Source organism: Rutidosis leptorrhynchoides, chromosome 4 (genome assembly GCF_046630445.1).
Source record: "Rutidosis leptorrhynchoides isolate AG116_Rl617_1_P2 chromosome 4, CSIRO_AGI_Rlap_v1, whole genome shotgun sequence".
Lineage (NCBI taxonomy): Eukaryota > Viridiplantae > Streptophyta > Magnoliopsida > Asterales > Asteraceae > Rutidosis > Rutidosis leptorrhynchoides.
Window position 1 is genome coordinate 286,888,021 of NC_092336.1, and position 15,898 is coordinate 286,903,918.

The window sequence follows — 15,898 nt, forward strand, 5'->3', positions numbered from 1 at the left end:
AGTCAACTATGCACAAGAATAAAATATAATATTTAAATAATTCATAATAAGAATAATATTAAATAATAAAAAGTTGTTATTTGAGCATAGTTCAGGGGTCGTAAATGAAAATTTCAATTCTAATTTGCCTATAAAAAGGCAACGATGTATTACGATGAAGTAAGACTTCTTTTTTTTCGATCAATTTCTCTATCTTTTTCTTACTTTTCTATATCAAATATCAATATCTATATTTATAATTCTCTATCATAATGTTAATGTAATAAGATATAACAATAATCTTAATTTTAATTTTAAATTATGATAATAATAAGATTTATGATAGAGATCGTTTGAGTGTGTAAGTCGAAATTCTGTCCGTGTAACGCTACGCTATTTTTAATCATTGTAAGTTATGTTCAACCTTTTTAATTTAATGTCTCGTAGCTAAGTTATTATTATGCTTATTTGAGCCGAAGTAATCGTGATGTTGGGCTAAAATATTAAGACGGGGTTATTGAACTTTGTACCATAATTGGGGTTTGGGCAAAAGACCGACACTTGTGGAAATTGGACTATTGACTATTAATAGATGGGGGGTATTGTCTAATTGAGTGACAACTCATTGGAGTCTGTCGAACCTATCTTCAAATTAATTATCCTAATAATTAATAATGATTATGGTTGTCCTATTTAGTGACGTTCATATGGAATCTATTATAATCATTTAATTAATTATTCGGGTTGGGTAATTGATTATTCAAACTGATCAAGTGGGTAAATTAATATTCATATCTAATCAAAACAGGGGTAGATTACATACAGTGATAACTGGTGTAATTGTTGACAGAAGTGATAACTGCGTCACAGTTTAAATCCTTAATTAGTTGGAATATTTGACTTCGGGTATAAGGGTAATTTGACGAGGATACTCGCACTTTATATTTATGACCGATGGACTATTATGGACAAAAACCAGATAGACGTATCAAATAAACCAGGACAAAGGACAATTAACCCATGGGCATAAAACAAAAATCAACACGTCAAACATCATGATTACGGAAGTTTAAATAAGCATAATTCTTTTATTATATTTCTCATCGTATCTTTATTTACTGTCATTTTATTACTCGCAATTTTATTTACTGTTATTTTATTTATCGTCATTTATTTATTTTACGCACTTTAATTATTGTCATTTATCTTTACGCTTAAAAATATAAAATCGACAAACCGGTCATTAAACGGTAAAAACCCCCCTTTTATAATAATATTACTACTTATATATATATATATTTATATAAATATAGTTTTATAAAAATATAGTACGTAATCACTAGCTCCCTGTGGAACGAACCGGACTTACTAAAAACTACACTACTCTACGATTAGGTACACTGCCTATAGTGTTGTAGCAAGGTTTAGGTATATCCCATCCGTAAATTAATAAAACTTGTGTCATATTTTGTAGTATTTCCTAGTAAAAATAATACTATTTCGTACCCTCACGCTACATCATCAAGTTTTTGGCGCCGCTGCCTGTCACGCGGGTGACCCGGGTTCGATCCCCGGCAGCGGCGCCAAAAACTTGATGATGTAGCGTGAGGGTACGAAATAGTATTATTTTTAATACAAAATACTACAAAATATGACACAAGTTTTATTAATTTACGGATGGGATATACCTAAACCTTGCTACAACACTATAGGCAGTGTACCTAATCGTAGAGTAGTGTAGTTTTTAGTAAGTCCGGTTCGTTCCACAGGGAGCTGGTGAAGTTAACGCTATATTATTAAGTTTATTTGTAAAAATATATATATAAATAAGTAGTAGTATTTTTATAAAATAGGGGTTTTACCGTTTAATGACCGGTTTGTCGATTTTAAGCGTAAAAATAAATGACAAAAATTAAAGTGCGTAAAATAAATTGCGATAAATAAAATGACAGAAAATAAAATTGCGAGTAATAAAATGACAGTAAATAAAGATACGATGAGAAATATAATAAAAGAATTATGCTTATTTAAACTTCCGTAATCATGATGTTTGACGTGTTGATTTTAATTTATTACCATGGGTTAATTGTCCTTTGTCCTGGTTTATTTGATACATCTATCTGGTTTTTGTCCATAATAGTCCATCGGTCATAAATATAAAGTGCGAGTATCCTCGTCAAATTACCCTTATACCCGAAGTCAAATATTCCAACTGATTAAGGATTTAAACTGTGACGCAGTTATCACTTCTGTCAACAATTACACCAGTTATCACTGTATGTAATCCACCCCTGTTTTAATTAGTTTATGAATATTAATTCATCCACTTGATCAGAATGAATAATCAATTACCCAACCCAATTGATTAATTAAATGATTATAACAGATTCCATATGAACATCACTAAATAGGACAACCATAATCATTATTAATTATTAGGTTAATTAATTTGAAGATAGGTTCGACAGACTCCAATGAGTTGTCACTCAATTAGACAATACCCCCCATCTATTAATAGTCAATAGTTCAATTTCCACAAGTGTCGGTCTTTTGCCCAAACCTTAATTATGGTACAAAGTTCAATAACCCCGTCTTAATATTTTAGCCCAACATCACGATTACTTCGGCTCAAATAAGCATAATAATAACTTAGCTACGAGACATTAATGTAAAAAGGTTGAACATAACTTACAATGATTAAAAATAGCGTAGCGTTACACGGACAGAATTTCGACTTACACACTCAAATGATCTCTATCATAAATCTTATTATTATCATAATTTAAACTTAAAATTAAGATTATTGTTATATCTTATTACATTAACATTATGATAGAGATATAGAATATAGATATTGATAATTGATATTGATAATTGATAGAAGAAAAAAAAAGATCGGAAAGAATTTCTTTTTTTCTTCTCATCGTTACAATGGTTCCTTTTATAGGCTAAATTGTAAATTGAATTTTCATTGACGACCCCTGAACTATGCTCAATTAACAACTTTTTATTATTTAATATTATTCTTATTATGAATTATTTAAATATTATATTTTATTCTTGTGCATAGTTGACTCGTAATTTTTACACCGTTGCGTCGAGCGTTGAGAGTTGGTTCATGTACCGGTTCCGGATTTTCGAACGTCCTTGCGTACGCTGAGATATTTTGTACTTTGCGTTTCGTAACTTGTACTCTTGTCATTTTTAGACGTTCCTTATCAATAAATTGAACCTTTTTAATTGTATCTTGTACTTTTGAGCTTTTTGGATGTTTTGGTCTTTCAAATCTTCGTTTTTGTCTTTAAATCTTCATTTTCGAGCGATTTGCGTCTTTCGTCTTCGCACTTATTTATTTAACTATTACAACTAAAAATAAGGAAATTACATTTAAAAACTTTACATATTGGAACGATATTGCTACTAAATATATGTTCATTTGGAGCACTATCAGTATGGCCCACGTGGGACCCACTTGATTATCTTTCTTTTGTCTACATCCTCCCCACGCCGAAAAAGCTAGCGTTCTTGGTAATTTTTTACTCCATGGTTGTGCTGTTGTCTGAGCAGTATTCACAGCTGTGTCTTGGTGCTTGAGAAATATGCCTGCATAAAAGTCTCTTCATGTCCTCTGGTAATGATGCGAGTTGTCCAGTGAATGCTTCGAAAGGTTCTTCAAATTTTTGAATTAAATTGAGGCCTTTTTCATCAATCTTTTCGCTGGTGTTTGAATAAATTAGTATATTTTTGTTAATGTAGTTTATTCTTATATTTTCTTGCTGTTCTGGACCATTTCCTATTTTTGAGGAGCTAAAGTAAACTCCTGCTAGAGATGTTACCAGGTGGTCGATAGTGGGTGTTATTTGGGGTGCTTCATCTCTTGTTGGATAATTACCATTGCTTACTCCTAAATATGCTATAGTGAATACTGGAACGAGTAGTTGTAAACTCTCGTTAAATATTGGGTAGCTTGAATGTATTCTGAGAAATATTTCTCTGTCCTTTGCGAAGTTATCTCTGTATCGTGTGATTGCTTCTTGCATTTTTTGAGGGAATTCTTTGATTTCATGAAGTGTCCGACCATCTATATAGAGGGTATCGATCAGTCCATGGACAAAATATTCTGATCTTGTTAATGGTGATGCTTCTGGTAGAAAAACTGCTTTGAGGCCAGTTTTCCTATTTTTGGGATAAAACATCATTGCTGTATGAGTTTCGTTGTAATTTACAAGGCTATCCCATAGCCTTTGGAATTTTTCTGTTGATGGATTTTTTCTGTCTTCATATTCTGTTGTAGAGAGAATGTTTCGTATTCTATTTATGGCATTGAGGCTTGCTTTTTGACCGTGTAAATACTGACCGAGGTTAACCATTCCTGATCCTGCCGGAGGTTTGGCTTCAAGAGGTTGTTGCATTAGCATTGATTTGTATGCTGCTTTGTATGCTGTAATTGCTGCCTCTCGAGACGTATAACTTTTGTGTGTTACACGTTTTCCTGCTATGTGTTGATTTGCTATTAGCCAATCATTGTATACTCCCTTGAATGGTCCGTCAAAGATGACATACCATTTTTTCTTTGGTTCTTCTGGACTTGATGTTTGCTGAGATTGTTCTTCTTCTTCGGCCATTTCATACCAACTTTGTTTCTTAGGTGTTTGAGGGGCTTGTTCTGGTTCTTCTAGGTTAATGACAATTGGTTCCTGTGGTGGTTGTGAATTTGATATTGATGATAAAGGTGTTGTTGACGAAGATGATTCTTTTTTGATTTTTTCTGGAGTTTCTTTTTTGGGAGTGGTTTTTTGTTGGGTTAGAATTTTTAGTGTTTATTGTAACTCCTCTTCCTCCCTCTGAAAAGTTGAGAGTTGTCGTTGGTGTGATTGAATTTGTTCTCTTTTTTGCTGTAACTGGTGCTGAATCTGCTTGATGATTGCTTCCATTGTTGGGATACCTGTAAAAATAGTTTATATGCTTTGGCGCTTTTTGCTTTTCATATGCTCAAAAGAGCTGTTTTCATGAGTATGATTTGGACTTCATCGATCTTGTAATGCTTAATGAATATTTCTTGAAGATAGATTCTGCATGGAATATTTGCCCAAAGCAATGTATGCTTTAACATATTACTAACTTTGCTGAACTTTCTTTAATACTTTTTAAGGAGCTGTTTACTAATTTTTTGTGTGTGCTAATGATAGACGATAAAAGTTCTATGCCTTCAATGTCTTTTTCATCTTCAAGATACTTTTCATATTCTTCGATGTATTTAGTTAATAAAGAAATTCTTTTCCATGTTTCGTCTAAAAATGATTTCCAAAGTTTATTTTTGAAATTATTCATTTGTATTTTTGAATCCATGGTAAAAATTATGCTATTCGTAGTGGTGGAATAATTTTATACCTTTTTCTTGAACTTGATTCTTCTTGATCTGTATCGATTTCTTCTGTTTCTTCATATTTTATAGTACTTGTACTAGCATGTTCATGATTAATGTCTTGTTTTACTATTTTTATTTTGTCTATATTTTCTATAATTGTTTTTATTTCTGGAAGTTGTCTTAGTGTTAGAAAACTTAGAATTTCTATAATATTATTTAAAGTAGAGTTTAAATTTTCTATTTTTTCTCCTATAGGTTTTTCTGAAATATTTTCTATATCGATCTTGTAAATTGATTAATCGGGTAAATTTTTGGGTATTTCAAAAAGTGTTTGATTAAATGGTATAAATGGTTTGTTGGATGTGATTCCTTCTTTTCCTATTTTAATGTTTGATAAATCCATGAATTTTTAACAAATTGTAAGATTTTTAGAATGATATTTTATAGTTTCGAAATTATTTTTAATACTCAAATGTTTTTTATGAATCAAGTACTTTTTCCTTTTAATTTCCTTATTATAAATTACTATCCAATTAATATACCTACGTGTTTCTTCAGGTTTTAGTTTTTCTTTTTCTAAACCAGCTTCTAATTCTTTTAATTCTTTCTTAAGTTGTTCTATAATTTCATAATCCCCTTTAATAGCTTCCCATCTTCTATCTAAGTATGTTTTCCAAAAAGTATTTAATTCAGAACACTTAATCTGTACTCTAGAACTCATAACTTTAATTCTAATTCTATTTGTTTTTTCCATATTCTTTTCTGAAATCTTTTTCTTGCTTCGTTGTTATAATAATCAACTATGGATAATTCTTCTTCTTTTTTAATTCTTTCTGTTATCGCGGAATATAAGATTTCTAATTGTTTTTTATTATAGTTGTTGGTTTTTATATATTCTAATTGATAGGTTTTTTTACTATAAATTATTTTTAGTTCTAATTCGAGGTTTTCGCTATATATTTCTTTATCAATTTTATTCCTAAATTTGTTGGAAGCTATACTACCAAGTTTGTTCATTTTAAATTCGTTGACTTAAGGTTCGTAAAGTTTGCTGTATATTTTCTATTTTTTCGTCTGCTGTTTCACCTGTTGTTACAGAGATTGGTTTTTCTATTCTTGGTATCCAAACAGATGGTAGGTCTGAGGTTGATTTTCTTCTTTCTATATATTTTTGACCAGTAAATACTTTGGGTGTTTCTAGGTTTAATAGAGGTTCAAAAAGTTTATCTATATATATTCTATCATCTGTTTTAAAAGTAATACTGTGATGAGAATTTGTTAATGCATAATTAATTTGATATGTAACCGTAAAAGGGTGGTTTCCTTTATACATAAAATTTTTTCTTAATAACTCATATCTTATTGTAATACTTTTGTTTAGATCTTTATCTTTTAGACTTAGGCCTAATTGAATATTTACATCAAATTTAATTTTTCCTTCGGACAAATTTCCTTTTCCTTTTGCTATTATACTTTCATTTTTATCAATTATTCTATCGTCTCTTAATTCTAATTCAATAGGTGTATTACATCCCATGAAGGTACTTTTAAATATAATTTGTATAGTCGATATGTGTACATAAGCTATTTTAGTTCTATCCTTTTCATTCATTTGTTTAATTCTATCGCTTATTTGTTTTCTGTTGATGATAGGAATTAATATATCTCCTTTTGTTTGCTCAATAGGTACAGGTTCTTCTCCTATCATTTTTCCAAAATAAATAATGTTTTTTCTAAATAAAATATCTTTAATTTTCCTTGTTCTATCAAAATTATGTTTTTCAGATAGTGTAAAATTTGTTCTTCTTATTGCTTTTTTATTTATCATAATATCGGTCATAAAACCTGATTCATCTTCTATATTGTCTATAATAGAAATATCTTCTTCTAATTCGTTAGATATGTCTTCTTGATTTTTAGAAATTTTTTTTTTTTTTTTTTTTTTTAAAAAAATTTTTAGAAAATATACCTGAGAGTTTCTTCTTGATTATTTTTTATGTAGATTTCTGGGCGTGCAAGTACTTCTCTTGATGTTGCGTTTTTCTGCAAGGCTTCTGAATCGTGCTGCTTGGTTCTTGAATCGTACTACAAGGCTCTGATACCAGAATTTTTACTACTACGTTGTTGATGCGGAAGTGTTTAATTTTAGGATCGTGAGGATCCGTGTAATATTTACTAGTATTTAATATGAATGCATAATGGATGATTATACGATATTTGATGAATGATGAATTGTGTTCAATTATATAATGCTCGGATAGGTGTCGCTATTCAGAATCCGTTAGGACTCAACGACGATAGCTCTGCTATTCAGAATCTAAAAGACTCAACAGAGAAAACCAGGTGAGGTTTATTATCAAAATACAACCTGATTACAACTGATGACCGAGGCTTCCTTTTATAGGCGAGCCATAGAACTATTTACAGATGCCCTGGACCCGCGCACTACCTATACATAATTGCGCACTGAGGCTTATTTAATTCTACACCGCACACGTAGCTAACATTATTGGATCCTATGGCCTACATGGCCCACACACTAAACACGCGTATGTACAATACAATTATTACAAGGACACGTTATCTATATTACATTATTGGTATGGCCCACGTGGGACCCACTTGATTATCTTTCTTTTGTTTACATCCACAGAATTTTTACTACTACGTTGTTGATGCGGAAGTGTTTAATTTTAGGATCGTGAGGATCCGTGTAATATTTACTAGTATTTAATATGAATGCATAATGGATGATTATACGATATTTGATGAATGATGAATTGTGTTCAATTATATAATGCTCGGATAGGTGTCGCTATTCAGAATCCGTTAGGACTCAACGACGATAGCTCTGCTATTCAGAATCTAAAAGACTCAACAGAGAAAACCAGGTGAGGTTTATTATCAAAATACAACCTGATTACAACTGATGACCGAGGCTTCCTTTTATAGGCGAGCCATAGAACTATTTACAGATGCCCTGGACCCGCGCACTACCTATACATAATTGCGCACTGAGGCTTATTTAATTCTACACCGCACACGTAGCTAACATTATTGGATCCTATGGCCTACATGGCCCACACACTAAACACGCGTATGTACAATACAATTATTACAAGGACACGTTATCTATATTACATTATTGGTATGGCCCACGTGGGACCCACTTGATTATCTTTCTTTTGTCTACATATCATATTACTCAAATAATATATTTATTCAAATGAACAGTAGGAGGCTGTAAGCACTTAAGACTACAATTTGAGTAATTTTAGACTCTTTTGACTTGTATAACATACTTGAGACTAAGAACAACTCAAATCGACCCATTGGGTCAAACTTTCTGCCTTTTTATATACTAAGTGCATAGACAACTGCAAATTGTTTCTTATTCTACTTACCTTTTTATATACCTTTTTTGAGGTTGCATTTCTTGGTCCATTTTAATTTACAAAATTTTGATCATGTGTATGTGGATAGTCAAAGCTGGTGTGACACTTTCAAATAAAGTTTTTTTTTTTTTTGAAAGACAAGATCTCAAAGTGAAGTTGGTGGAGATTGAACTTGGGTCTCCTTTGAAGATCCCCAAGCACCCAATCACTCAAATAAAGTTGCTTTCGCAAACACAAATGCACCAAATGTCCCGCTCTTAGCTCAAGGAAAGAGTAAGGGTTGAAGTGAGTTTCACATCTACTAATGTTGGAATTAGTAGCCTTAATCTATGTTTTTTGTGTAAAGCAAAAAAACTTAATCAAATTATGTTTATTTCATCCACAAAAATACTTGTGATACTCTCTTTATCATACCGTAATTAATATAGCATAAACGTTTCCAGTTTGTTTAATTAAGAGTCGTCGTGCAACGCACGGGCTCTTAAAGGCTAGTTATATTATATTATATTTATTCTCACACTAATTATGAAAACGTGACACTATCCACACGATGGCAACATGATAATTATGTTGAATTGTAGTGGCAAATTTGTAAGCCCATTTTTTTCCGGCTTGTTGACCTCAAGATCACTCGTTTTTAACAAAACACAATTTAAAGTTTGATATATTGGATCCAGCAAGACAAAATTTGATATAGTCGCAATCGAATCATGGAGTTGGATTTGGTTGGAGAAATATTCAAATCAAGGTGATATGATATAATGAGTCACATTCTTGTATGCAACAAGTACAATATAACAATGCAACAACATACGAATGCATCCCCACCAACAATTTGCGTATCAAATCTGTAATAATTTTTAACTTCTTGTACATCATTCATTAGATCGTGATATGATAAGGTTTTAGGTACAGAAAATGTTGAAATTTGAGTATACATGGCCTACATCAAATAGTTAATACTCCGTATTAGTTATTATTAAGTTCACCTAAAGTTGTAACAAACATATACTTTTAAATGAATCAAAATTCAAGTCTAAAAGCACAAATGGTGTTCATATTTCATATTGATGATAAACCTTCTATACTATAACTGTACTTCCTTTATGTAACTCATATAAGTAAAATGTGAAGATAATTGAAGTTTTAACTTTCATTACTAGAAGCTGAAAGTTATGTTTTCTAAACGTTAGTAAGAGCATTCCCAATAGGAATGTCTTGCAGTTGTGAATGTATGCCAATTTCAGGAACCCATTAGGAGTGCATCGCCAATTTTTGTCAATTTCATGCTCGCCATCCAATAAGCTAATTTTAAACATTTTCCATCACAACCATTTTAAAAAAATGTGTTGTACATTTCGCATCCGAAGTTATACTTCGTATTTATTAATTAGTTAAAAAAGTGTAATGATTGAGAGTAAAATGTGATGGATTAGTGATGGGAAGAAAATGGTGATGTGTCGCTGATGTGGCAGTGTGTGTATTAATATGAAGAAGTGTAGACTTGAATTAAGCTCATTCTTCACAACTTGACAATAGTTATTTGTGAAATTTAATACATATAAGACACACAACGAGATTAGACTGAGACCAAGTAGCTAATTGAGAAATAAAAGTGATAATGTACAACTTATAATTCGACTGTTTATTTTATTTTTTATTTTTTCCTTGTAATTGAATCATTTCCTCTTTAGAGTTATTAAAGTTGTTAGTTTGTAACTAGCCCATTTTGTGGCCCTAGCCTACATAATCTCCGTAGTTTTGAGTCAATTTGAGAATCCCAATTTCAGTAACACAAATCTTATACAACATGAAAAAATTCAAAGATAGTTAAACAACCACATGTATGGATTCTAAATCTATATCAAACAAAATCCAACTTTGCTAACCTTCAAAAGGCAAAATGCTCTCACCAAAGATTGAATCTTCACATTAAATAGTCAAACACGATGGCAACTTATAATAGTCAAACACGACGTGCATCGACTCCTTATACTCTATGCATAAATAGTCAAACACGAGCTCGTTCATCTTTTGTAGTAGCATTTCACCCCTTTTCATTCTATCTCTTCTCGAGCTTCAGAAGGACACTGAATCATCTCAAGTATCTTGATTACTTCTTCCATATCAGGTCGATTCGATGGCACTTGCGATGCACACACCAAACCAAGTTTAATTACCGAAATGCCCTCCTCAACAGGAAAATCACCGTTCAACTTTCTATCAATACACTCATCAGCCCGTCCATTGTCCAACGCTCCCCGAACCATATCGCACAAAATTACCACATCGTCCTCCATATATTCAACGGGTTTCTTCCCCGTAACAATCTCGAGCATCAAAATCCCAAACCCGTAAACGTCACATTTTTCTGTTATTTTTACCGTTTGGCACGCAAATTCGGGAGCCATGTATCCAAGTGCACTTTGAATCTTGCTGCTTAATACATGTCGGTCTAACGATGGCAACAAGGCAGCTAAACCGAAGTCTCCGACTTTAGCTTCACCCGAGCAATCGATCAAAACATTTGCAGACTTTATGTTGTAGTGAATCACTTTCATTTGGTGCAAATGAGCCAAACCTTTTGCAGTACCAAGTATGATCTCGAACCGTTCTCTCCACGAAAGGGTATTTTCGGAATTTCCTTCATGGATATGCTTATACAAGCTTCCACTCGAAACGTATTCGTTAATCAATAGTTGTAGTGATGGAGTCCAATAATACCCTTCGAGTAACACGAGGTTTGAATGGCGAATCAGCCCGAGTTTCTTAACCTCCCGGTCGAAATCTTCTTGCGATTTGATCAAATTCGGGTTTAGTTTCTTAATCGCAACGGACCGCCCGTTTCTTAAGGCGGTCCAGTAAACCACCCCGAACCCGCCTCGCCCAAGCTCGCATTCTTTATTAAGTAATGCGTGGGTCCCAGAAGCGAACTCCGCGTCACCCGTAAACATCACGAGTTTCCCATAGTCTGAGCTCGGTGAACGGGTATGGCTAAAATCATCCCCACCAGAAAACGTGAGGGCTACCGCAGCAGATCGCGACATAGAGTTTTTAACATGAAGATTAAGAATGGTAACGACGATAACACCTAAAGCTATCAACACGGCTGCACCGATGGCTATAATAGCAGAGATGCTAAGTATGATTCCTTTGTGACTCATGTTTAAGGATTCTGATCCGTGGTCCGAGTGAGATGGGTTTGGGTTCAGAACTATTGGCTTTGGGTGTGCACCGGGGCATGATTGGTTGACTATCGACCCGCAAATAGACGGGTTATCAAAAACTGACGAAAGCGGTATGGTGTTGAAGAAACCGCCAAGTGGAAGTTCGCCTTCAAGGTCATTATGGGAAACGTTGAATGTGGTAAGGTTCGAAAGGTTTGTGAGCTCTTTCGGTAAACTTCCCGAGAGGTGATTGAATGATAAATCGACGTATTCGAGATACGTTAGGTTTGCGATTCCAACAGGAATAATACCACTAATGTTATTCCGAGATAAGCTCCTGCACATGTGATTTTAAATAATCAGAATCAACTAATAGTGAAGGTTTAATGTAAAGAAATGTATCACTCTTTTTTTACCCATAAATCCATAAATCTAATGCGTGTATCCAACTATTAAAGTGTTTATTGCAACTTGCAAGGTTGCAAAAATTGTTTCTCCAGGAGTACTCGGTCAGTCAGGACTTCTCAAGGAGTACTCGGCAAGTCCGGGAGTACCCGGGGAGTACTCAAATGTTTACCAAGTTTAACTTTCACCAATTTTGACCGAGATTTGATCAATTTTCCGAGTAATCTTGATTTTTGACCGATTTTCTGAGAATATCCCGAGTTTTGACCGATTTTCTGAGTAATTTTAAATTTACCAAGTTTGATCTTGTTTTGACCAAGTTTGACCGAGTACTCCCGAGTTGCAAAAACCAAGCACTCGCTGAGTAATTCCGAATTCCGCAACACTGGTTTATTGTATGTCTCTAACTTTTAATTTTTGGTATTGTATGTTGCCAAGTCATCAATAATTGGTGCCACATCACCAAATAAAAGTTATAAGACGTTAGATACATGCATTAACAATAATTTGAAGTTTGATGCATACTCCTACATACAATAAATCATAAAAGATTAGACAAAATAAAGATCAAGATCAAGACTTACAAAATGCTTAGAAAGGGGCAGTTTTGGATCTCGTTTGGGATCGAGCCAGTAAAGAAGTTATTCTCGAGCCTTAATTCTTGCAACGAACCCGCTCCACCAATCTCATTAGGAATACTCCCATTAAGCAAATTATGGCTTAAATCCACAACACTCACATCTTTAAGTCCTCCCAAACTCGCAGGAACAAAACCGCTAAAACTGTTCCCCGACAAATTTAACAACTCCAAATTACTGAAATTCCCTACCGATAATGGGATCGTTCCATAAAACGAATTAGAAGATAAATCCAACATTTCAAGAGACTCAAAAGCAGCAGCAGATTCACCAAACTCAACATTCCCTCTAAACTGATTACCCGAAAGCAAAACACTTTTTAACCTTAAACTAAATACCCAACTAGGAATGTTTCCGGTAAACATGTTCCTACTGACATCAATAACCGAAAGGTTTATACAATTCACCAAGGATTCAGGCAAGTTACCGGTGAACTGATTCAATGAAAGATTTAAACTTTTTAAAGATTCAAGATCACCCAATGCACTAGGGACCAACCCTGTAAAGTTATTAACCGAAAAATCCAATCTTTCAAGACTTTTCATATTTCCGATCCACTCGGGTATTTCACCGGCAAAATAATTCCCTTTTAAACAAACCACATTGCATAAACTAAGCTTCTGTAAAGACAATGGTATCTTACCAACTAAATAATTATCACTAACATCAACTGATTTCAACAATAAACATTCACCAATCTTTTCAGGCAGTTCACCACTAAAATTATTACAACTTAAATTAAACACCCTTAAATCAAACAAAGTTTCAATCTTTTCATTTGGGATCTCACCATCTAGAAAGTTATTAGACAAATCAATTGATCTTAAACTTGTTAATGACCATATATTTTTGGGCAATTCACCTGATAACATATTTGACTTAAAGTCAACATCTTGTAATGTCAAACATGACCCAATTGACTTTGGGATATGACCGGTTAACTTATTACTAGACAATGATATGAATCTAATTGACCAACATTGTCTAAACCATTCTTCGGGTATGGATCCATAGAACCCATTTTCACCCAAATTAATATATTGTAAAGACTTGATTAATTGTGTTAAAACAGGGTTGTTAATGTAACCAGTAAAGTTGTTTCTAGAGAGAGAAAGTGATTGAAGAAACTGTAACCTTAACAACCCTTTGCTTACATGACCCGAAAGTGATAGTCCAGGTAAATGGAGCTCCGTGACCCGACCCGAAAACTTATCACACCTAACTCCAACCCATTTGCAAGGACTGTCATCTTCTTCTTTCCACGATGAAAGCTTAAAGTATGGGTCTTGTATATCTGCTTTAAACACCATTAGCCCTAGAACGTCGTCGTTTAAAGCTACATTTACAGATTTCACTACAAGAATACTTTTTTCAGGCGATAATAACAACAGAATGTAAAGAAAAGTAACGATTGCTTGAAACGGCGTCGTAGTGATCCACATTTTGTGACTTTATACGGTAAAAAATAGTCGAAGTTTACCTAGGTATGAAAGGTGTTTGATGAAAATCGTGACTGAAAGTTGGATACGTCATAAATATGGCTGAAATTAAGAAAAGTAAGAAGTGGGTTTTGAGGGGTCAGAACGAATTTGATAATGGGTTCGAATCAACAAGTGAAAGAATGAGATGAAAGTGAAGTGAAGGTGTAGTTTTAAGGTGTTTTTCATGGCGAATATTGACGAAATTTAGAGAGATCGAATTTGGAGTGACAGAATGATATAATAAGATTTTTTTTTAGAACAGCAACAAGAAGGATATAATAAGATGATGTGAGGTGTGGGTGTAATTAGTTCAGTGAGAAGAAAAGGGCGAAAGAAAAGGGGTTGTCTGGTGTGTGTATATGTGCCGTGTTTATGGGGTGGTGGACAAGTTATTGGTGATAATGGTTGCCGGAGATCGAGAGTAGACACTGCTTTTGCTTTTCTTTTCTTTTCTTTTCTTTATTTCTTCTTACACATGACCTTTTATGGTATTAATCACCGTACTACGAATATGATATATTCACAAAAATAACAAACTTCGATCTACTAACGATTTGACTTCCACTTAAACTGATAAACTGATTTTCAGGAGGAGTTTAAAATTCATACAAATTTGATTAAACCATTTTTACGGTATCTCATTTTCTTTTCTGTTTATTTATTTAAACTTTTATTTTTGCCGGAGTTCTTTACGGAAACAATCTCTCTACCCTGGAGTAGAGAGAGATGTCTTTCTCTTCCTATGGGTCTCGACTCATGATTAAAGAAACGACTTCTCTCTTACTCTACTGTAGATTAAGTATTGTCTACATCTCACCTCCTCCATACCCCGCATGCGCGGGATTGAGTATTGTTGTTGTTGTGTATACGATAAAAATAAATACCTAAAACTACTTAAAAAATATATTTTTTATAAATAATTTAATTATTATTGTAATTAATGTGCATAAATATAAATTAAAGACTTTAATAGATGAATGTTAAGTTTTAAATAAAAATTATGTTTATGTTTATGTTTATTAAATGAATTTTATTTTAAGTTTTAATTTAAAAGTTTAGGTCTTAAGATGATTTATGTCTAAAATATTTGTGATATTTATCAAAACAATCTTTATATTGGCTCCAAGAAATGCAAGATTTGCGACTCCATCATAATTCGATAGCTCGCATTCAAGTGTACACGCGTCCTGTCCATCCCATGTCGACACACATGCTTCCGACACTAAGAATCTGTACAGTTTACTATATTTCAATCCATCATCACTAATTCTTTTGAACTTCAGTCCTCCATCAGGACCTCAATCAGATGCGATCAATCTATGAAGTTATTAAACATTTTAGCTCTGTTTCCATAAAAACGCAGTTTTTCCGTTTTGAATCCCTTCTAACTTCATCAAGATCTCCACAGATTGTCCAATCGTCAATATTCACATGCATAATTCGATGTGGAATGAGTTACAACTTT

General features: G+C 33.2%; 2 protein-coding genes across 2 annotated transcripts; both read right to left on the reverse strand.

Annotated features, from left to right (window-relative positions):
* Window positions 1–3,515: 3,515 nt before the first annotated feature.
* Window positions 3,516–4,604, reverse strand: LOC139841662 (uncharacterized). The gene has a single exon (XM_071831868.1). It carries the CDS (start codon window positions 4,602–4,604, stop codon window positions 3,516–3,518), a length of 1,089 nt encoding a protein of 362 aa, XP_071687969.1.
* Window positions 4,605–10,724: 6,120 nt separating this feature from the next.
* Window positions 10,725–14,481, reverse strand: LOC139843591 (leucine-rich repeat receptor-like protein kinase PXC2). Its single transcript, XM_071833704.1, has 2 exons — window positions 12,899–14,481; window positions 10,725–12,246 (listed from the first exon to the last, which is right to left on the reverse strand). Exons 1-2 carry the CDS (start codon window positions 14,392–14,394, stop codon window positions 10,800–10,802), a joined length of 2,943 nt encoding a protein of 980 aa, XP_071689805.1. The 5' UTR covers window positions 14,395–14,481; the 3' UTR covers window positions 10,725–10,799.
* Window positions 14,482–15,898: the final 1,417 nt, after the last annotated feature.

Excerpts from the sequence above, each read along its gene's own strand:
- LOC139841662 (XM_071831868.1), bottom strand. The coding sequence starts at position 4,604 with ATGGCCGAAGAAGAAGAACAATCTCAGCAAACATCAAGTCCAGAAGAA.
- LOC139843591 (XM_071833704.1), bottom strand. The coding sequence starts at position 14,394 with ATGTGGATCACTACGACGCCGTTTCAAGCAATCGTTACTTTTCTTTAC. Across the intron at positions 12,247-12,898 it reads TGCCCCTTTCTAAGCATTTT|GAGCTTATCTCGGAATAACA; the intron begins GTAAGTCTTGAT and ends TCACATGTGCAG.